Source organism: Mugil cephalus, chromosome 13 (assembly GCF_022458985.1).
Source record: "Mugil cephalus isolate CIBA_MC_2020 chromosome 13, CIBA_Mcephalus_1.1, whole genome shotgun sequence".
In the NCBI taxonomy this organism is placed as follows: domain Eukaryota; kingdom Metazoa; phylum Chordata; class Actinopteri; order Mugiliformes; family Mugilidae; genus Mugil; species Mugil cephalus.
Window position 1 is genome coordinate 630,422 of NC_061782.1, and position 23,353 is coordinate 653,774.

Consider the following 23,353-nt stretch of genomic DNA (forward strand, 5'->3'; position numbering starts at 1 on the left):
TGCAGGCTTCAGTCAGACTGATCTCAGAGCTGTGATCAGTTGTTGATCAGATGTGATGAATGACCACCACTGTCTCTATACATCTTGGAAGGCTGTCAGCTGGAATCCAGCTTTATTTCCTGGACACATCAACACAACAACAACAGTTGTCTTCACATCAACTCAAACACATGATCACAACAAGCTTCTGGCTCATCTGATTGGCTGACTGTTGTCTCTCTCTCTGTCTTTCTGTCCAATCCTGAAGCCTGTCTCCATTCTCCTCTCACAGCTTCATTGAGAAGCTGCAGGTTTACAGGAAACACTGGATCTTTGATACTAACTGTGTTTAGGACGATACTGATGAAAGCAGCATGGACTGACTGGAACCCTCTACTCACTTCAGAGTCTCCAGTTTATAGTCTGGACTCTCCACAAGATCAAGAAGCTGCTTCACATCTGACTCCTTCAGGTTGTTGTTACCCAGGTACAGAAGTTTCAGATGGGAGGGGTTGGACTTCAGAGCTGAGACCAGATAATCACAGCTGATCTCTGGCAAACTGCATTTAATCAACCTGAATAAAGAATAAAAGATGTAGATTAAATCCTGAACAATTCAATCAGATGTGTTCAGGTTTTAATTGTTCAGCTCAACATCACTGTGTCCTAACAGCCTTTAAGCTTCACTGACTTTAACATTTTCTGCAGTTTCTGCTACAAACACTGGTCTTGAACTAAAGGACATTTACAGATTCATGGAGGAAAGTTGTGGATGAACATGAATTAGATTCAGTTGGTGTTTAAACATATCAGATCTACAACAGTAACAGACAGTGAACTGACCCCAGAGTCTCCAGTCTACAGTCTGGACTCTCCAGAAAACCACACAGCTGCTTCACTCCTGAATCCTTCAGGTTGTTGACACCCAGCTCCAGATGTTTCAGATGGGAGGGGTTGGACTTCAGAGCTGGTCCCAGAGAATCACAGCTTATCTCTGACAAACTGCACTCAATCAATCTGAATAAAGAATAAAAGATGTAGATTAAATCTCCTCTCCATGTCTGAGTGACTTTGTTCTTGTGTTATTGTGGATCTCCATCATGTCTTCTACAGACAGTAATATGTGACAGTGTGAGGTGTGTGAGCTCCTTCCAGCAGCTGTGGTTCAGAGAGAATGGACTGATACATGGATCACAGCAGGTTTGACTCCAAATGAAATGTGACTGAATGATGATGAAACAGCAGGAAGCTCAGACACTAAACACACCTCAAACACCTGCATCTGAACACATGATCTCATCTGTGTGTGTTGACCAGGAATGAAGTACAGTTATTGAAATGACTGGTTTATATCAAATACCAGTATTTTTTACATTATGATATGAATCTTTAATATATCAGCATACTGGTGTATTTGATTAGACAGCGTTCAGAACGATGCACCGAGGACAATGTTTCAGATGGGACCTTTTTTTTTTTTTTAGGGCAACCAGACGCCGTCGTATAGTGGGGAAGGTGATCACAGTTCTAAGGGCCTGCAGTCCATTAAAGCACACACACATCACCCCGTCGCATCTATGACTAAATTATTATACATAAACTTAACTAAATATATTCATACGTATTCATGAATCCGAAAACAAAGTCATACAGTCATGCAATATTTGTATTTTCATCATTTCACTAACAACCCTGCCCCTTCTTAAAAATGGTTTCATTGGGTGAGAGACGGGCCACACTCTGGATAAGTCACCAGTTCATTGTAGAGCAACGATTCCTAATGCTAACTGAACGTTACTAGTTTGGAGGCTATTTGTAGCGGTCTGTATATTTTACACATATCTCTGTGGACAGTGCCCAGTAAAGCACAAGCACCCACTCAGCTACTGCATCATGAAGCATTCAAATTCTACTCAATGATGAGTATCACAGGAAGGTCATTGGTCACGATGTGTTCAAATCAAATGTAGCCTTATAAAATTCTGTTATTGGTGGGTTATATAGTCTAAAGTTGATTTTAATATTTTTATGCAAACCACTTCTTCATTTCATCTTTATTTATTTATTTTAATCTCTGTAACTGTCCCTGGATTTCCACATCAGCAGGCAGAGGTTTTACTACTAGTGTGTAATTATTCTACAATATTTATTCATCATCAATAAAATATTCTGTCCTTAGTCAGGCTACTGCATTAATTCCTCTCTCAACCAGTAGATAATCTTATGAACATGTGATTATGCAGTATGAAAAAAATACCCTAACTTCCATTTGTCTTCAGTTTGAGGATCAATAAAGTTATAAATGAACATGAATTAGATTCAGTTGGTGATTAAACATATCAGATCTACAACAGTAGCAGACAGTGAACTCACTCCAGAGTCTCCAGTCTACAGTCTGGACTCTCCAGAAAACCACACAGCTGCTTCACTCCTGAATCCTTCAGGTAGTTGTGACTCAGGTGCAGATGTTTCAGATGGGAGGGGTTGGACTTCAGAGCTGAGACCAGAGAATAACAGCTGATGTCTGAAAAACTGCATCTCTCCAACCTGAATAAAGAATAAAAGATGTGAGGTTAAATCCTGAATAATTCAATCAAATGTGTTCAGATTTTAAATGTTCAGCTCAACATCACTGTGTCCTAACAGCCTTTAAGCTTCATTGACTTTAACATTTTCTACAGTTTCTGCTACAAACACTCGTCTTGAACTAAAGGACATTTACAGATTCATGGAGGAAAGTTCTGGATGAAGATGAATTAGATTCAGTTGGTGATTAAACATAGATTCTTAAAGGAGTCTGGTCTGAGGAGTGACTCCAGGACAGGAGGTGTCAGTGAGGAGGTGTCAGTGAGGAGGTGTTAGTGAGGAGGTGTTAGTGTTAGTGAGGAGGTGTTAGTGAGGAGGTGTGATGTTAGTGAGGAGGTGTTAGTGAGAAGGTGTTAGTGTTAGTGAGGAGGTGTCAGTGAGGAGGTGTTAGTGTTAGTGAGGAGGTGTGATGTCAGTGAGGAGGTGTCAGTGAGGAGGTGTTATGTCAGTGAGGAGGTGTAAGTGAGGAGGTGTTAGTGAGGAGGTGTTAGTGTCAGTGAGGAGGTGTGATGTCAGTGAGGAGGTGTCAGTGAGGAGGTGTCAGTGAGGAGGTGCAGGGAGGAGGTGCAGGGAGGAGGCGGGTTGAGCCCGTTGCTACGTATGAGGCATCATGTCACTGATCCTAAAAGCTGGAGGAAGGTGGAGCCATAGAATGAAGCGTCGTATCAATAGACTCATCAGCCTTATTTGCACAGGACCAGTTGAATCTGGGACGTCTGGGAGTTTGTAACAGTCATGGAGGTCGTCTGTGATCTTAATCCCAAGCAAATCGAACATGTCCATGATTTCTAACTAAAAACTACATTGCAAATTACCCACAATAACTCAATAACTGATGAAACTAATCCAGTGTGAGTGAGTTTTTACTTTTTCCAGACTTTTGTTTGATTTGTGGATCTTAAATATGACGAAGGATGTGCTATAACTCAAAGTCAAGATGTCGCTGAACTATTCACCCTTTTAGATCCTTTTAGTTTCATGTGTGAAGATAATAACAGAAAGTGGATATCTTAAAAAGACATAATGAACCTCATCAAGTGTATATAAGCCATACTTTAAAATAATCCTATTAAATGTGTGTAAACTCAGGCCCCTTGCACAGAACTCCTATGCTGATAGTTGGATTTATCTGTTTCTATCCACCCATCAACATAAAGTATGATGTGAAATATGGAATATAGAATGTGAATGTACTTTACTTTCTGTATATTGCACTTTACAGCAACTCATACATGAACCAAAATGCTTTACAAGGCGTCAACAAACAAAAACACACTAGAAGACAAATACATGAGTGAAAGTATAAGGCCCAGGTTAGTTATAAGGCGCATGTCAGCGGGACCTTATTCCAGAGCCTGAGGAGGCTTGGTGAACTTACCAGTTTGACTTTACTTTGAAAGATCAATAAAGTTATTAATGAAGATGAATTAGATTCAGTTGGTGATTAAACATATCAGATCTACAACAGTAACAGACAGTGAACTGACCTCAGAGTCTCCAGTCTACAGTCTGGACTCTCCATAAAACCACACAGCTGCTTCACTCCTGAATCCTTCAGGTTGTTTCCTCTCAGGTCCAGATGTTTCAGATGGGAGGGGTTGGACTTCAGAGCTGAGACCAGAGAATCACAGCTGACCTCTGACAACCTGCAGCTCATCAACCTGAATAAAGAATAAAAGATGAAATGATTGATGATGATGTGAAATGTGTCCTGATCAATGAGCTGTTCTCTACAATGAGTAGAGTGACTTTGTCCTTGTGTTATTGTGGATCTTCATCATGTCAGCCTTCTACAGACATCATCCAAACGTCAGCACAACATTCAGACAACTATTGATGTCAACACAGATCAATAAGATGCTGCTGACCTCATTACAGGATCAATATCTCCTCACACATGTTGGACTACAAACTGTTGATTAGTTCTTTGATTCCAGGACCTTCTTCTTCCTGGATTTGGTGTCTCAGGAGGTTTGTGTCATTCAAATGTTAAAGGACAAGTTGACATGTTCAAGTGTGTCTTCCAACAACAGTCACATGTCATATGGACTGATTCCAGAGTTGTTGAGATTCCTACTGTCCACACTGACTGTGAAGTGGTCTCTTCCTAACACAACTCCACTGTTGAGCTGACACTAATATGAAGCTTCAGCAGTCTGACTGACACTAATCAAAGTTCCTATTTGAGTTCCTGTCCCTCCACTGCAGCTCAGCAGGAAACACTGTGGAAACACAAACTGATACTGACTGGATGTGCTGAAGAACAAGATGAGTTGAAGATCAACACAACACAACTACACTGTGGATGTTGTCCTCCATCTGGTCTGATTGGAGTCAGACTATAAGGGGATTTGTCCACAGACAGTATGGACAGAAAGAATGATCAGTGACACCAAGAACTCTGTTAATGTCAACACATGTGAAGACTGGACTTGATGTGGTTTGTGATCAGACCCACCACCGATGACTGAGGAGATACCTGCTGATGTTCAGGAACATGATGCTCCTTCATTTCAATTCTTTGAGCTCCTTTTCTATCTGACAGTCCTGACAAGAGAACTCATCTAAACTGGATCTCCATTTTTCAGAAGCCTGAGAAGAAAAGAAATGAAAACTGACCTCAGAGTCTCCAGTTTACAGTTTGGACTCTCCAGTCCAGCAGACAGATGCTTCACTCCTGAATCCTCCAGCTTGTTTCCACACAGGTCCAGATGTTTCAGATGGGAGGGGTTGGACTTCAGAGCTGAGGCCACGACTTCACAGTGACTCTCTGAGAGTCCACAGTCACCAACTCTGTCATGAGACAAATAAATAAAATGGGTTATGATGCAAGAAGATATTTCTATGAAGGTGATGTGTTGATGAGTGGACAATTGGACACATCCTGTTGGACATTTTGTCTCCACATCAATGGTTGAGCTCATCTTCTCTGACTGTGTTTGACAGGAAACAATCATTGTCATCATCTCTCTCAGACCTTTGTTTAGATGAATGGAGACAAGACTGAGTTACATTGAGGCTTCCAGACTGTCCACAGTCTGTCAGTGGATCTGATCCATCATGAGGACATCTGGATGAGACAAACATCTGGACTGTCTTCACTGGTTAATGGACTCTGGATCTTTTTAGTTGAGCTCAGTGAACATGTGAATATTTCCAGTGAATATAATGAAATAGAAATTAAAGAGTCAAATGTACTAAGGATTAGAAATAAAGAGAAGAACAGCTTTAAACAGCTGGAGAACATCTGGGACGGAATACAACTGACTAATGTTTGCAGAGAACAAGTGGAACAATGAGAACGTGTGAAGAACTAAACTAAGAATCTCCACTGATTGATTCTGTTAATGATCACATCAGGACTCACTCAGCCTTTCTGCAGTTCCTCACAGCTGGGATCAGTCTCCGTCGTCCCTCCTTTGATGTTCTGTACTTCTTCAGGTTCAACTCATCCAGAACCTCCTCTGACATCTGCAGCATGTAGGCCAGAGCTGAGCAGTGGATATCAGAGAGTTCCTTCTCTGATCTGTTCTTTGACTTCAGGAACTCTTGGATCTCCTGATGAACTGAGAGGTCGTTCATCTCCATCAGACAGTGGAAGATGTTGATGCTTCTGTCAGGAGACATTTTATCAGTGTTCATCTTCTTCAGGTTGTTGATGGTTCTCTGGATGATTTCTGGACTGTTCTCTGTCTGACCCAGCAGACCTCCTAAGAGTCTCTGGTTGGACTCCAGAGAGAGGCCATGAAGGAAGCGAACTAACAGGTCCAGGTGACCATTTTTACTCTCCAGGGATTTAATCATGACTCTGTTCAGAAACTCATCCAGAGGTGAGTTATTGTAGTTTTCTCCCAGGAAGTCCTGCAGCTCCTCTGTCTTCCTGTTGGTGTAACAGTGGATCATGTAGACTGCAGCCAGAAACTCCTGAACGCTCAGATGGACGAAGCAGAACACCTTGTCCTGGTACAGGCCTCTCTCCTCTTTAAAGATCTGTGTGAACACTCCTGAGTACACTGAGGCTGCTGTGATATCGATACCACACTCTGTCAGGTCTGATTCATAGAAGATCAGGTTTCCTTTCAGCAGCTGATCAAAAGCCAGTTTTCCCAGAGACTCAACCATCTTCCTGCTCTCTGGACTCCAGTGTGTATCTGTCTCAGCTCCTCCATCATACTTGACCTTCTTGACTTTGGCCTGAACCACCAGGAAGTGGATGTACATCTCAGTCAGGGTCTTGGGCAGCTCTCCTCTCTCTCTGGTTTCCAACACATCCTCCAGAACTGTAGCAGTGATCCAGCAGAAGACTGGGATGTGACACATGATGTGGAGGCTTCGTGATGTCTTGATGTGGGAGATGATGCTGCTGGCCTGCTCCTCATCTCTGAACCTCTTCCTGAAGTACTCCTCCTTCTGGGGGTCAGTGAACCCTCTGACCTCTGTCACCATGTCAACACACTCAGGAGGGATCTGATTGGCTGCTGCAGGTCGTGTGGTTATCCAGAGGCGAGCAGAGGGAAGCAGTTTCCCCCTGATGAGGTTTGTCAGCAGCACATCCACTGAGGTGGACTCTGTAACATCAGTCAGGATCTCAGTCTTGTGGAAGTCCAGAGGAAGTCGACACTCATCCAGACCGTCAAAGATGAACACGACCTGGAAGTCTTCAAAGCTGCAGATTCCTGCTTCTTTGGTTTCAGTGAAGAAGTGATGAACAAGTTCCACCAAGCTGAACTTTCTCTCTTTCACCACATTCAGCTCTCTGAAAGTCAATGGAAATATGAAGAGGATGTCCTGGTTGGCTTTGTCTTCAGCCCAGTCCAGAGTGAACTTCTGTGTTAAGACTGTTTTCCCAATGCCAGCCACTCCCTTTGTCATCACTCTTCTGATTGGTCCATGTCTTCCAGGTAAGGCTTTAAAGAGGTCTTCTTGTCTGATGCTTGTTTCTGGTCTGTGTGGTTTCCTGGATGCTGTTTCAATCTGTTTGACCTCATGTTCATCATTGACCTCTGCAGTCCCTCCCTCTGTGATGTAGAGCTCTGTGTAGATCTCATTCAGAAGGGTTGAGTTTCCAGCTTTAGCAATCCCCTCAAACACACACTGGAACTTCTCCTTCAGACCAGATTTAACTTTACGTCCACAAACTAAATGAGGTTCAAGTCCTGAATGAAGAAATAACAAATAAGATGAATGAATAAACTCTCCAGTAAATATTCCAACATGTCATTGCTCTAAAGAATGAGTGTGTGAATATATCTTGGTTCATCTCTTGAGACATTAGTAAACGTCTCATTTCTCCAGCAGCGTCAATGTTTAGAGAAATCCTCTTACTGCTCTGCAGACAGTCAGCCAGCTCCTCCTGCTTCATTCTCCTCAGGAAGTTCACTGTCATCTTCACTAATAAATCTCTGCTGTTCCTCCTCTGCTCTTCATCCTCACCCTCCAACACCTCCTCATCCTCCCTCTGACTCTCTGAGCATTCTGGGTAATCTGGACTCACAACCTTCTGGATCTTCTTCAGCTCCTTCTTCACAAAAGTCATGATGTTGTCCTCCAGCAGCTGGAACAGAAGACGATATGAATGACACAAGCAGACTGAAACCATGGAGACAAACATCAGATCCATGTTGGACACACTGACAATCCACTGGTCTACAAAGAGCGCATGGACATGATGGAAAGTAGTTGTACATGTACAGACCAGAAAGATGGAGTCCAGCTGTGTCTGATGCTGCTGGGTAGACTGACCACTGAGAACCTCTGAGCTCTGCTGGTGGACTCTGTGGACCAATCATCAACAATTAGCTCTTATCCATTAGAAGATAGAAGACACTACTCTGCTTCAAATATCCACTTAATGATCACCTCCTCTAAGGCTGTGTTTTCGCAACTACTGCCATGAACACAAGAAAGAAATATTCACATTGTTTTCTAAGGTTCAACAGCTTCCAGAGACACAATGCTGATTACTCTTCAACAGACAAGTTCATTTAGTTTATAGCTTCAAAACATCCCAACAATGTCCTCTTCCTCTGCATCTCTGTTTGCTCGCGTCATTTAAGGTCAGTCACTTTATACAATATTAGCTTTAGCCCTTGTAGCATGTAAAAACATGGTTGTTACTGCCATGCATTTCAGTCTGAGTGAGAAACAGAGTGAAATCTAGAGCCACAGCTACCAGCCTGTAAAATAGTTCCAGATCTAGCTGTTACTGTCACATGTTCCAGGTTGAGTCAACATTTGGAGATAATTCCCTGACTGTTACTGCTGAGCATCTCAGCTAGTGTCTGGTCCAGCCTACTACGCCTACTAGAGCCACTAGATGGTGCTATAACCTGTCTTCTTACATGAGAAGCTAGTCCCCATATAGTAGGTCACCACTGGTTTGGTTAACTAGTGTCCAAGAACTAACTATAATCCCTGTGTTGAGAAATGGATTTCTTCTTCAGTCTGCTCTTTCTGAACCTGACACTGTGACACCTTGCTAGCCAAAGAGCCTTATTTAAGAACACGAGAACAGATTCTGACGTTCTGGCTGTGAAATTCTAGTCTGGCTGCATGTTATTTTAAATAAAATACACTCGGACATTTATCTCTATAGATTAAAGTCTGATCTTTTAGAGACATTAAAACACACCCTGTTGTACGACCGACTGACTGGTGGTTAGTTACAGAACATTCTGCAGAACCTGGTGCCTGGTTCATCAGGTGGAAGGAGTCAACAACTTACCTCTGACTTTGTTTAAATTCATGAATAATTTCCTTGGACCGGTCGCTCTTAAAGGACACACAGCTGGGTTCAGGTCCAGGTTCATTCCTGTGAACAATGATGAGAGTCATGGACAGTTTAGACTCAGACAATTACTCCTCTGTGTTAATGTGATGCCACTTTAACACGTTTCTGTCCCGTATGAATGAACATCCTGGTCACTTGTGAACAAAGGCCGTCTTCCTACATGATACAGGAGTGAAGTCAATGCTGTCAGATGAGTGTAGAGGCTGCAGGAGTTAAATATGCACCAGATCTACTGTCATTCATGTTTTCAAGAGGAAACTAAGACAGAACATGACTAAAGAAGTGGACACTGTGTCTCCTGAAAGCAGCAGCAGCTGCAGCATCACTAAGGAACTACTGGCTTTGACTGTCTGCTGATGGTGATTCCTCTCTGAGTCACATGGACCTGAACAAGCAAAGAAGCAACAACACTAGTGTGTAGAGCTGGTCTCTCTACAACAGGACAGACATCTACTGATCAGACACTCATCAGTCTGCAAGAAGACAAGAGGAACCAAGACACTCAACATTTACTGATGCTTTACCTCTTTGGACCAGAACCACGTCCTCCTTTAAAATTAATCCAATCCTTCTTTGACTGGTCGCTCTTCAAGGACACACAGCTGGGTCCAGGTCCAGGTCCAGGTCCAGATCTAAGAGAGTCTTGTCCCTGTTGCTGGATCCTCAAACTAAACCACCACAGATAAATGTTCATGTTGGATAAAAACTGATGAGAATAAACTCAAAGCAGAGACGTCAGAAGTAAAAGGATGAAACAAACATGTTGAATAAACTCAGTGATGTAAGATGAACCAGCTTTAACCCAAAGAGGAGGAGACATGAAAGTAGAACCATCAGCTCCTCATGGAGGACAGCTTCACCCACTCTTTACCTCTTTGGACCAGAACCACGTCCTCCTTGAAAATTAATCCAATCCTCCTTTGACTGGTCGCTCTTCAAGGACACATAGCTGGGTCCAGGTTCAGGTCCAGGTCCAGATCCAGATCCTGGTCCCTCCAGTCTGTCCTCTCTCTGGTCCATGCTGCTGAATTCACTCCTTCTTCTTCCACCTGCAGAGGAAACACTGATCATTCATGTGAACATCAACTGAAATCATTCCTGCTGTAAAAAGATCAGCTGATCCTCCACTGATTCTCTTATTCATCAGCTGCTGTACTTCTACTATCAGTCCACTAGATGGAGCCATGGAGGACACACGTGATGCGTTCACTGACACTAAGTCTGACTGGAAGTTCCAACACACCAACGCAATGACGTGATTAATGCATGTAATGAACTTCTCAACCACTTTGTTATACAACATAAGAAGACTGTACGGGTGCACCCACTCTACATCCCTACTCTCATACAACACAGAGAATGTGTGGATAGAAATTACTGTCGCGATGGGAAAGAGCCAAGAAAGTGTCAAAAAAAGACTGGAAATAAATGTGAGGGACAAACTCAGTAGGACACATAAACAACCAGGTGGTGTCCCACTGTCTCTACTGCGTCTTATTGCGCAAGTAAAATATTCTCTATTCCCATTTTTCCCGATTGAACAACAATTGATTTGAATTTGAATTCAATATATTTATTTTGAACACAGAAATATATTTAAAACCTTCCGAAAACGAGCAGGTGGAAGTAAAACTCATCTCTGCCCCTTTCTGACTTATTTATAAATATATAAATACAGATTTAAATGAATCAAGATGATTCACAGTAAAATAAAATAAAAACTCCTCAGTAGATATTTTTGAGACTTCACCTCAGAGTCTTTACAGAGATAATAATATCTGAATAACCGGTTCTACTGTCTCATCTCACTATGTCCCTCGCGTTCGACGTCGCTTCCGTCGACTATGAACCAGGTCCAAGAATAGTTACTATTATCTGTGAGACTCAAACTACTGAGTTACTTCCAGCACTTTACGTCATAAAAACATTCTACAGACAGTTTGAAAATAAAAGCCCGACTGTGTCCTCGATGAAAAGATGAAGGAAAGAAAATCACCTTCAATCATATTCATGCACCGAGTGACACAAACGGACCAGAGACACAAAATGATCCAGACTCTTTCCTTTCAGCTGTGACTGAGTTTAACGTGAACTATGGAGCGGCAGATTTCTGCTGGAACTGAGCTGATGATGAAGAAAACACCACAAACTGCTTCATTACCTTCAGATGGAGAAAAAGATCTGCGACACGACCCTGGAGAAAGAGAAAGTAAAGTCAAACCAGTAAACAAACAAGAGAAGAGGAGGAGCCAAAGTAAAGAAGGTATCACCTGTTTAAAGGAACATCACTAAATAAAACACATGAAACTGGAGCCAGAGAAACACAGTGGATTAGATTTATTCATCATTCATACTTCATACTGGCATCGACCTCTGGGTGTTTAGTTCCTCTCAACTCTCTCTGAATAGTGTTGAACCTGTTGTGTGCTCTTCATATTTTTGTTACTCAGTGTTTGTGGGTCTGGTGGACTCGCTGCATTTTGGAATTTTACTTAACACTGAACATTTAGCACTTATCTCTCATTCACAGGGCATTCGTGGCAGACACACAGTAACTGTACATGACTCTGCAGACGGTGGTTGTGTAGGTGGGGTTGATGGGGCATCAGCGTCCTCCTGAATCCTCCTCATGACGACTGCAGAGACTGAGAACGTTATATTCTCTGGATCTGAGGTCTCTGTTCCTCCAGAAAGAAGCAGTTTTTTAAACTAATTAAAATATAAAACAATTTTACTGTATGAAATTTTTCACACAAAAAAAAAGTAATTAGTGCAAAAATAAGGAAAAGAAACAATGTAACAAAAATATAAATGTGACAATGTCAACAACACAACAAGATTGGAAAATAAAGTCAATAACAGCCGTCAGTTGAGCAAAATAAGTAAAGAAAAAGAATAATAAATCTAAAAATTGTCAGTATCAAACTGTCTATATCCACCGTTTACTACGGGTGTGGATGGAGAAGCTCCTGATGTTCACTGACTTGAAGAGAAGCTGAACTCTTGAGGAGTAATTTGGTATCGATACTATCGATATTTAGATCGATATCAAGCAGATATGTCCCATCACTTCTTACCTACTGCTCTTGGCTAGGCTAGTTAGCTGGTGTCTTGTAGTTGGTTGCTAGTTGGTAGCGGACTGTTAGCCTGCTGTTTCGGTTTTTCAGTTGGACTGGGCTTCATAATGTGTTTTGCCTCAGATCTTGGCAGAAAGGATCATAACATCTCATCCTGTGTAATAATGATGGCCCTAAGAACAAGCAGAAACTAAAGACAGTTGCAGTAGAGGCCTGGTGAGCAACCCAGCATCTGGTCACGTCTATGTGTTTCAGACTTCAGGCTGTAATTGACTGAAAGGGATTTGCAACCAAATATTAAAAAATGAAAGTTTGATTGGATTGTTAATTTGTCCCATTACTTTTGGTGCCATAAAAAGTAGGAGGCAAATGGACAAACTGTTGTAAATCGGACACCGCTGACCTGATTTGGATGTAAATGCCCACAAATTAAAGCACATCTTGTTTGTTTCATTTCAAATCCACTGTGGTGTTGTGTAGAGCCAAAAAGAGGAGAAATGTGTTGATGTTCCAATGTTTATGGACCTGACTGTAACCTAGTCTAGGAGTCCAGCCAGATGTGCCAACATTCCTCTTCTAAAACAATATGACTAGATGTGTTATACATAGTGGTCCGTAAGTACATGGTCGAGGGTTCATTGTTGCTGCCTTAGTCCCATTTTCTGTTCCGAGGTGAGTTCTTCATCTCATTGGAGTTTTACTGTTTGATGTACTTTATTTTGCGTGTATCCAGGTTGTAAAGCAGTAATTTGTGTGAAAATATCATGGCATGCAACAGTCTTTTTACTGTTGAGGCGCAAACAGAACTGATTAAGCCAATGAGATACAGGTGTCAGTGCTGCTGATCATTTTGCAGCAGCTTCCTGTTTTGTTTTTGCATGGACATATAGTTCGGTATCATCAGCATAAAGTTGCAGACTAACATTTGGGAAAACGTTAGGCAGGTAATTTACATAGAGACTGAATAGAGTGGGTCTGAGAATGGAACCTTGGGGTACACCAGTGGAGTAGCTGAGGTGACATCGAGTTTTCAATCTGCACAGTGTGTTTTCTGTTTGACAGATATGATCTCATCCAGCAGAGTGCTCCTTCTGAAAAGTTAAAGAGGGACAGTTTGAAAGGAAAATGTCATTTAATGAGTCAAAAGCTCCTTTCAAGTCCAAGAAAACAGCTCCTGCATAATCCCCATGATCCAGAAAACCTTGGATGTTCTCATGAAAATAATAAATCACTGTCTCGCTTGAGTGGTGTTTACAAAATCCAAACTACACTGGATGGAGTGGGTTATGCCCGTTTGTTCTAATGATTTAACCAACTGATGATCAACATTATACTGAAGGAAGCAATAAAACAAACTGTGATCTAGTTGGTTGATTATTATTCTTTTAATTTTCTCTCTGAACGTATCAAGTATCTCATCTGATCCATGTCCTGCATCAGAATATTCTTTAATCACCAGCAGCACTTGTGTTTTGATAACGGTGTGTGTGGTGAACCTACCTGTTCCAGGTTAATGTTAATTTCTCCTTTGTTGTGGTGGTTTGCATCTCAGGGCCACCGTAGTTTGAGTTCGAAGAAATAATAATTAATATTATTTTTAAATTGATAAAAAATGAAAACACAACACCACACATGGTGTGCGTTAACTCCAAGTCTCCACGCTGATGTAAACCTAGAGGCAGTGACCTTCATCTGCCAGGAGGTGGCAGCATAGACACATTAATCCTTCAATTTTATTTTATTATTTATCTTTTATAACCTACACATTTTACTCTTGATACAGGGTTTCTGTAGGTTTCATCAGGGGAAATGTTTTAAGACCATTAAACCTACTGGGACCTACTAGGCCTGGGCCACAGGAGGTTACACTGAACATGAGTTGCAATGCAAAATATGCTCATGGCTTTTCATGTTGTTTTAATGACTGTTTAAGGCCTTATATTGGAATGACCAAATTAAGTTGTTTTGTAGTTTTTTGTTTTAAATCCTCAACTCGAGGAAATGATAGATGTTTTGGAACAAGCTGTAAAGTCTCGTTCTCTCTGTTATTAGAGAGAACCACTGTTCCTCCTGGTTGTACCTAATGAAGTGGCCAGGATGTTTAGGATGTTAGTCTCATGTGGAGGAACCAGAACCAGAGTTTCATCTGATGAACTTGTTAAATTAGTTGATGTTTATTTAAACAATGGAGGAACTATTACATTTATGGATCTATATCCAATAACTTGAAGAACCTTAAAGCGTGTTATGCTAGTTAGCCGTTAGCACTATCTATCTGGTGAGATCTGGACGCACAGAGCTTCACGTCCTCCACGTTTTGTTATGTTACAGCCTTAAAATGGATTGAATTAAGTTTTAATTTAAAAAACACCCCATCAAAAAAGTTTTGCCTTCACCATGAGGTCCTGTTTCCACTGATCATCCTGGATCATCCATGTTTCTACAGCTTGGTTGTTCAGGAGCTGGACTTGGTCCCTTAGTTCCAGTCAGAGGAACTCTGAAGACATTCTGGACAGTAACATGCTCCCAGCTCAGTGGGACCAGTTTGGGGACGACCCCCTTCCTGTTCCACCAGGACTGAGAACCAGAGACAAAGCCAGGTCCATGAAGACCTGGATGAGGAGGAACTGGACTGGCCTCCCACAGTCCTGACCTGTGAGTCAGACCTTCTCCTCCAACATCACTAATGAGCTTCTGGGACCAACTCAGTCCTGAACCAGAAGAGCTGGAGCTGTTAGAGACGTCACATTAAAGCTGGAGACGCTGGAGCTCACATGGAGGAAGGGAGGTACAGTAAATAATTTAATCCTTTTATGACTGTAACATAACATGAGGAGGAAGAGGTGATTATTTTTATTCTTCGTGAACTAAACGTTTCAGCCTGAACCAGAGGAGCTGAAGGAATGAGACACGACAGCGTCTGAAGTTTGAAGCTTTTAATCTTCTCAGCGTCTACAGAGTAGAAAAATAAGCTCCGAAAATAGACGAGAAAAATAACCTCTCTGAAACTAACTCACTGAACCTGAACTCAACCTCGTGGGTGCGTTTGACTCCGCCCACTTGGAGCACTAGGTGGGCGGAGTCAGATCTCTGTTCACTGTCTAAGCTCCTCCTCTCAGCTTCATGAGCTCGTTCATGTCTTTCTATTCATTCGTTAACTGGAGTCGGTTAAATATTAAAGACGAGGAGGCTGCTGGGAGACGGATCTCTGGAGGGGGCGCCGGGCCAGACGGGGGTCCCACGAGGACCCGGGCTGGACCGCCGCCCTGTAGTCCCGGTCCCGGGAGGAGCCGGGCTGGAACATCCGGTAGTCTTGTTCCCATGAGGAGCTGTGCTGGACCCTTCTGTAGTCCAGGGTCTGGGAGGAGCCGGGCTGGACCATCCTATAGTCCTGGTCGTGGGAGGAGCCGGGCTGGACCATCCTATAGTCCTGGTGTTGAGAGGAGCCGGGCTGGACCATCCTGTAGTCTGGGTTCCGGCGCCAGTCGCTGTCAGGGGGGACGTCGAGGCGGAGAGGGGCGTAGTGGACGTGGACTCCGTCGGAGTTGGAGGAGCGGCGAGGCCGGGCCAGGGTGGCGTAGAGACTCTGTGAGGGGGCAGGACCAGGTCCCGGTGTGGGTCTGAGGAGGGGGGAGGAGGAGGGAGGAGGCGGGGCTCGGCGAGGAGCTCGGGGTAGAGTCCCGTAACTCAACGCGACGCCGTGGAGGCCTTGACCTGAGACAGTCTGACTCCTGTCAGACACAACCAGAAACCGGGGCTGGACCCTAGGACCTCCTCCTGGAGGAGGAGGAGGAGGAGGAGGAGGAGGAGGAGGAGGAAGAGGAGGAGGAGGAGGATGAGAAACAGTTAATCTCGTCTCAGAACCAACAACAAATTTGTCAAATGTAACTTTGACTCATGAGTTGATTGTTGACATGATCCAAACTCAGTCTGTCCTCATTAACGATTCAGTGTTAATTAATTAATGATGTAATATTAATTTGTAGATGTTAACGATTAAATATTAATTATTCAATACTGACAATTAAATCTTAACAACTAAACAGTAACTGTTACATTAATATATACGACTACATATTAATGATTTATTATGTTTGCATCATTAAATATCTACTGTTAAATATTAATGTGTAATAATATTTTTAACATATTTATAATTAAATATTAATGTTTAATATTAACGACATGTTTATAAATATTTATAATTAAATATTAATTTTTAATAATATGTTTAACATATTTATAATTAAATATTAATGTTTAATATTAACGACATATTTATAAATATTTATCATTAAATATTAATGTTTAATATTAACGGCATATTTATAAATATTTATCATTAAATATTAATGTTTAAATCCAAACGTCTCTTAATTATTTCTAATAACTGAACCAGGAGCTGCTGTGTGACTGAACCCGGGGCGTGTGGAGGAGCAGAGTGGAGGAGGTGGAGGAGGTGAAGGGCTCCTCATGTTACCTGAGTGTCCCCAGGAGGAGGGCCCCGAGCTGGGGAGCCGTGAGGTCTGCAAGGAGGGGTGGTGTGGAGGAGGTGCAGGAGCTGAGGGGCCGTGATGTCGGGGTTGATGGAAGGAGTGATCTGCAGTGAAGGAGGAGGAGGAGGGGGGGAGGTGTAGAGAGGAGGTGCTGGGGCGACGGAGGGAGGAGGTGGAGTGTCTGAGTGGGGGCCGGGACACAGGGAGGTCCTTCAGGGTGAGGAGGTGAAAAGATGATGAACAAAGAGGCATGAAGGAAAGGATGGAGGGGGAGGAGGAGGAGGAGGAGGAGAGAGAAGAGAAAGGAGGAGAGAGAAGAGAAAGGAGGAGATAGAAAGAGGAGGAGGAGGAAGGGAGGAGGAAAGGAGGAGGAAAGGAGGGGGGTAAAAATGAAAACATGATGAAAGATGAAAAAGCAGCAACAGAACCAAAAAAGTGTTAAATGAGCAGATATTTGAATGGAGTCTGGTCTGGTCTTTATTATATTTATATTATAATCAGAGATCTGCCCCAGGCCTTAATGGAGGAACCACATGAGACAGACAGAGACAGAGACAGAGACAGAGACAGACAGAGACAGACAGAGACAGACAGAGACAGACAGAGACACAGACACAGACACAGACAGAGAGACACAAACACAGAGACAGACAGAGACAGACAGAGACACAGAGAGAGACAGAGATACAGACAGAGACAGACAGAGACACAGAGACAGACAGAGAGACATGTTTGCAGTGTGACCTACGTAGGTGTGGCTGTGGGTGTGGCTGTGGCTGTGGGTGTGGCTGTGGGCGGAGCCGAGGTTCTGGGGTCGTGACCCCATCATGTTCCCACTCAGACTGAGCGCGACCCGACGCAGGTTCTCAGCGCTGTAGCTCTGGTCATCAGGAGGCTGCAGACAGAGGACAGAGGACAGAGGACAGAGGACAGAGACGGAGCAGAGACAGATTATATGAGGCTTTTATGTAGAGAATAAATAATGAAACAAACTCAGGTTAAAACGGTTAAAAGTTGAATTTAAATCCAGTGTTTACTTCTTCCTGCTTTTTTTTTAACCAAGTTGCTGTTTCTATTATTATGTTTGTTTCTTTTGTGTTGGTTCCAGATTTGTGTCTATGTTCATCTGCAGCATCTTAAAGGACTTAAATACATGAATAAAGTTAAAGAGTTAAAGAGTTCGGGTCACTTCTCTGACTGAACCTCTGGATAAATCAGAGATGGAAGTCTTCTGTCTTCTGTGTCGCTGTGCGTCTGACAGGTCTTTACTTATAGTGATTATTGTTGGTACCTTGGGTGGAGCTGGGACCGGCGTCCTGTAGACGAACCTCTCGATCTCAGCCGTGGGGGTTTTAGAGCGTCCAGGTCCAGACAGCATCCTCGTCACAGCTGAGACAGGATGGACGTGTGATTAGCACTCAAGCTAACAGTCACAGCTATTATGTTATTAATCTGTAGAAACATCCGCCCAGAAACTAATATATTAACTAGTGCTGTTAAACGATTCATTACTTTAATCACATTAACTTTAATCTCGTTTCATTGTTGATGATCAAACAGACTCCAGGAAGAAGAGAATAAATCTGCACTGAACGTCTTTCTTTGTCCACCATGTGTCCACATGAATGTGTCCCTGTTGCTACGGAGACAGACTAACTTGTGGACATTGTCCAACCAGAGGAGAGCTGACGCTTCTTATTGAGAACAGTGTCTCCCAGTGAACAGTGGCTGCAGGAGTGGACACATATTAGCAGCAGCATTGGCAGCTTGTCTTTGTCTTGGTTTGTCTTGGTTTGTCTCCAGCTGTTAGCCACGTTAGCCCAAGTGCTAGCAGAATCCCCGACTAACGTATGCTTGGCTTGGTTCATGTGCTGTTTGAAGCTGGAAAGAAAACTCCTTCCTGCAGAGTGTGATGATACTTGATGTGTCTCCACTGGTCCCTCTTGGTGTCTTTGTCCCCATATGTCCCATGGAGAGGACCATGTGTTAGTATTGTCGGCCCTGGTCTAAACGGAAGCGTCTCACCTGGTTTGCTGGTGCTGGGTTGGGGGCTGACTCCGCGGCTGCCCCGGTGCATGCTGGGAGCCAGGAGACTGGCCTGGTACAGCGTGTCCAGCTCTGACAGCTCCTCGTCGACTCCCCCTCCTGTTGCATTCTGGGAGCCGTAGTATCTGTTGACGTTCTCGGCCCAGCGCTCCACGGGCAGAGCCGTGGGGTAGTCCTGGCGGGCCGGTGGGGAGGGGGTCCGACCGGGACAGTCCACAACGTCGGGCTGGTCCAGGTGTAGGCAGGACCAGTTCCTGGTTGGGTAGGAGGGAGGGGGAGGAGCCAGTATGGGTGAGGGGATAGAGGTAAGGGGCGTGGCCTGTGTGGTATTCCTCCTGTCTACAGGAGATGGAGTCCTGGAGTACCTCCTGGGTGGAGGGGGCGGGGCAGGGGCCGGGGTTCTGCTCCACTGGGGGGAGTGGTCCGCCTCTTTAGGAGGAGGGGGTGGGGCTAAGTCTTCCAGATGGGAAGCCGGGGGGGCGGGGGTGTTTCTGAGGGGCATCCCAACCAAAGGGAGGGGGCCCCCTGTTTGGACGCCCTCCTCCCTGGGTGAAACCGCAGGAGCCGCAGAGCTGGAGGCGGAGTCAAAGAATGAGTTGGATCTGGGAGGGAGGGGCTTGACAAGGCAGGTGGAGAGAGGCGGGGCCTGACTGGAAGCTGATTGGTCGACCTGGTCCTCTGTCAGAAGTACTGGGAGCGAGAGAGGCTTTTCACTACAGAGAGAGAGAGAGAGAGAGAGAGAGGGTGAGGAGGTGGGGGGGGGGGGGCGATGTGTGTTAATGTGTGTTAGTGTGTGTTAGTGTGTATAAATGTGTGTTAGTGTGTGTTAGTGTGTATAAATGTGTGTTAGTGTGTGTTAGTGTGTATAAATGTGTGTTAGTGTGTGTTAATGTGTGTAAGTGTGTGTTAATGTGTATAAATGTGTCTTAGTGTGTGTTAGTGTGTATAAACGTGTGTTAGTGTGTGGTAGTGTGTCTTAGTGTGTATAAATGTGTGTTAGTGTGTGTTAGTGTGCGTTAGTGTGCGTTAGTGTGTGGTAGTGTGTGTAAGTGTGTGTAAGTGTGTGTTAGTGTGTGTTAGTGTGTGTTAGTGTGTATAAATGTGCGTTAGTGTGCGTTAGTGTGCGTTAGTGTGTGTTAGTGTGTCTTAGTGTGTATAAATGTGTGTTAGTGTGTGTTAGTGTGCAGTATGTTCAGAGCAGATGGTGTTTCTGCAGAGCTTCGACAGGTTTTGTGTGTGTGTGTGCGTCGGACACACACTCTGACTGAGCTTGTTGTCATGACAACATTTCTCTCCGTGTCAGAGTCGCCCCCTAGAGGCTGCAGCCAGGATGACAGATGCAGGTCTAACCATCAGTTTCATGCTTCTGCGTTAAGTTAATGTAGACGCTAAAACCGTAGTTTACGTCATAACTCGTTAGTGTTTAATGGAACCAGAGCTGTGATTGGTCCTCGTTAGTGTTTAATGGAACCAGAGCTGTGATTGGTCCTCGTTAGTGTTTAATGGAACCAGAGCTGTGATTGGTCCTCGTTAGTGTTTAATGGAACCAGAGCTGTGATTGGTCCTCGTTAGTGTTTAAATGGAACCAGAGCTGTGATTGGTCCTCGTTAGTGTTTAAATAGAACCAGAGCTGTGATTGGTCCTCGTTAGTGTTTAAATGGAACCAGAGCTGTGATTGGTCCTCGTTAGTGTTTAATGGAACCAGAGCTGTGATTGGTCCTCGTTAGTGTTTAATGTAACCAGAGCTGTGATTGGTCCTCGTTAGTGTTTAATGGAACCAGAGCTGTGATTGGTCCTCGTTAGTGTTTAATGGAACCAGAGCTGTGATTGGTCCTCGTTAGTGTTTAATGGAACCAGAGCTGTGATTGGTCCTCGTTAGTGTTTAAATGGAACCAGAGCTGTGATTGGTCCTCGTTAGTGTTTAATGGAACCAGAGCTGAGATTGGTCCTCGTTAGTGTTTAATGGAACCAGAGCTGTGATTGGTCCTCGTTAGTGTTTAATGGAACCAGAGCTGTGATTGGTCCTCGTTAGTGTTTAATGGAACCAGAGCTGTGATTGGTCCTCGTTAGTGTTTAAAGGAACCAGAGCTGTGATTGGTCCTCGTTAGTGTTTAATGGAACCAGAGCTGTGATTGGTCCTCGTTAGTGTTTAAATGGAACCAAAGCTGTGATTGGTCCTCGTTAGTGTTTAATGGAACCAGAGCTGTGATTGGTCCTCGTTAGTGTTTAAAGGAACCAGAGCTGTGATTGGTCCTCGTTAGTGTTTAAATGGAACCAGAGCTGTGATTGGTCCTCGTTAGTGTTTAAGGGAAAACCAGAGCTGTGATTGGTCCTCGTTAGTGTTTAAATGGAACCAGAGCTGTGATTGGTCCTCGTTAGTGTTTAAATGGAACCAGAGCTGTGATTGGTCCTCGTTAGTGTTTAAATGGAACCAGAGCTGTGATTGGTCCTCGTTAGTGTTTAAATGGAACCACAGCTGTGATTGGTCCTTGTTAGTGTTTAATGGAACCAGAGCTGTGATTGGTCCTCGTTAGTGTTTAATGGAACCAGAGCTGTGATTGAGCCTCTTTGTAGCCGTCTTGTGTTTCCAGCTGTTGAGCTGATGGCACATTGATTGACACCGTTTGTATCTGGGAATATGGATTGATGAAAAGCTTTAATGTACATAGTTCTAATCTACTTAAGATACTGAACTGCTTTTACTTTATGAATAAATCATGCTTTACATTCTCTGCAAAGAATGAAGTTGAGGAGGCCACTTTTGTTCTGATTGATTGTGGGGATGCGCTGCCTGTGCGTGCAGCCTCCTCCTCCTCAAAGAGACTCCATCCAGTGCCTCACTACCTTTCACTTCAAATGCAAACACTTGAATTCAGACACTGGTGTAGGTTCATCTATGAGGCCTGATCTCTAGTAGTTACCATCTGACCGCCTGAATAATAAGCTTCAAAAACCTCTCAGATGATTTTAAGAGCATCCGAAAGAATGACATGAAGGAGGAATGTCACTGTTCTTAAATAGACCAGATTTCTAATGTCAATGTGACGTCCTGCTTAAGTAAAAAAGAATCTCTGTAATGTTCTGTTTGATTTTCTTGGACCATTAACTGACATTTGTGCGACTCGTGTTTGGTGAAATTTTGGAAACGTTTCAGTTGAAAGTGAAGCAGGAGGTGGAAACAAAAATAAAACAAAAATAACAGCGCCGCCTAGTGTTTGGGAGGAGTTATTATAGAACGAGACAGACAAACGTAATGGATGACATCAGCGTAGCTGCGTCCGTAGGTCAGTGCCACACATTCACATTAAACCTGAAGACCAGACCATCACAACAAGGCTTCAACTCGTCCGACGACCAAAACAAACATGGCGGCCGATCATCTCCGTGCAGCAGATTTCTGAAACACATTCTGAGGCGCTACAGCTACGTGGGTCCTGATTGGCTGAGCAGACTGGAGGTGGTACCTGGGCTGTTCCTGGAGCTGCTGCCCCTCCCCCTCCTCCTCCTCCTGCTCCTGCTCCTCCTCCTCCTCCTCCTGCTGCTGCAGGCGTTGCTGCAGGCGTTGCTGCAGACCGCGGCCTCTCCTCATGCAGCGCTGCAGCCGGCTGTGGCTACTAGCTCCGCCCTCAGCCGCCGCCGGCCGCAGTTTGGCTGCAGCCGTAGGTAACATGTCAACAGAAAAGTACAGAAAACAGAAAGAAAAAGAAGAAATGAAAAAGAAAAGATGCATAAAAATAAGTCTGTGATGATTTCATGCAGGAAAAAACCTTATAAAGCAAATACACAGCTGATAGGAAATCAAATATGAAACTGCTGGCGTGGGGGAAATGACTGGTTCCATTTAAACTGATGAGATGGTGAAATTATATTCAGAAAAGTTAAATAAACAGAACTAGAACCAAGAAGGGACTCGGTGAAGATGTGGAGGTGGAGGTGGAGGCTGCTGCTGTTTATCGGCCGCTAACGATATTAAACGTGACGCTTCATCTTCTCGTCTGACTTAAATTCCTTCTACTGTTTTCTTCTTCTTGGGTCTTTGATTCACTGTGTGTAAAGTGGAGTGGGCGGGGCCGTGAGCAGTGGGAGGGGCTTACAGACGGCTTCGTTGACGGCTGACAGCGCAGCGGCGACCTCGCCCGCCTGCTCCAGACGCACCGATTGGTCCAGGAGAAGCTCCGCCTCCGACACACATCGCTCGAAGCCGTCGCCTTTACCTGCAGGTGGAAACGACCAATCAGACGGCCCCGTTTCACCCTCCTCTTACCTGCAATTTAACTTTTTATCCTCGGCTCAATTTGACTCCAGCAATGAAACCTCCAAACAATTATCACGATTGAAAAAATTTTAGTTTATGTGTCAGTTTCTTTCTCTCTGTCTTT

At 43.9% G+C, this 23,353-nt stretch overlaps 1 protein-coding gene across 5 annotated transcripts in view; it reads right to left on the reverse strand.

Moving 5' to 3' along the window:
* Positions 1–15,353: 15,353 nt before the first annotated feature.
* usp54a (ubiquitin specific peptidase 54a) overlaps positions 15,354–23,353 on the reverse strand; it is a 39,161-nt gene continuing 31,161 nt past the window's right edge. For 3 of the 5 annotated variants that reach the window (XM_047602436.1, XM_047602438.1, XM_047602435.1), the window contains 7 exons: positions 23,069–23,188; positions 22,439–22,625; positions 18,954–19,687; positions 18,220–18,317; positions 17,677–17,823; positions 16,913–17,138; positions 15,354–16,209 (listed from right to left, as the gene is read on the reverse strand). In XM_047602436.1, coding sequence (XP_047458392.1) covers positions 15,608–16,209; positions 16,913–17,138; positions 17,677–17,823; positions 18,220–18,317; positions 18,954–19,687; positions 22,439–22,625; positions 23,069–23,188 — 2,114 coding nt within the window. In that variant the 3' untranslated portion in view covers positions 15,354–15,607. The remainder of the gene's footprint in view (positions 16,210–16,912; positions 17,139–17,676; positions 17,824–18,219; positions 18,318–18,953; positions 19,688–22,438; positions 22,626–23,068; positions 23,189–23,353) is intronic. The other 2 variants (XM_047602437.1, XM_047602439.1) reach the window with 2 other exon arrangements.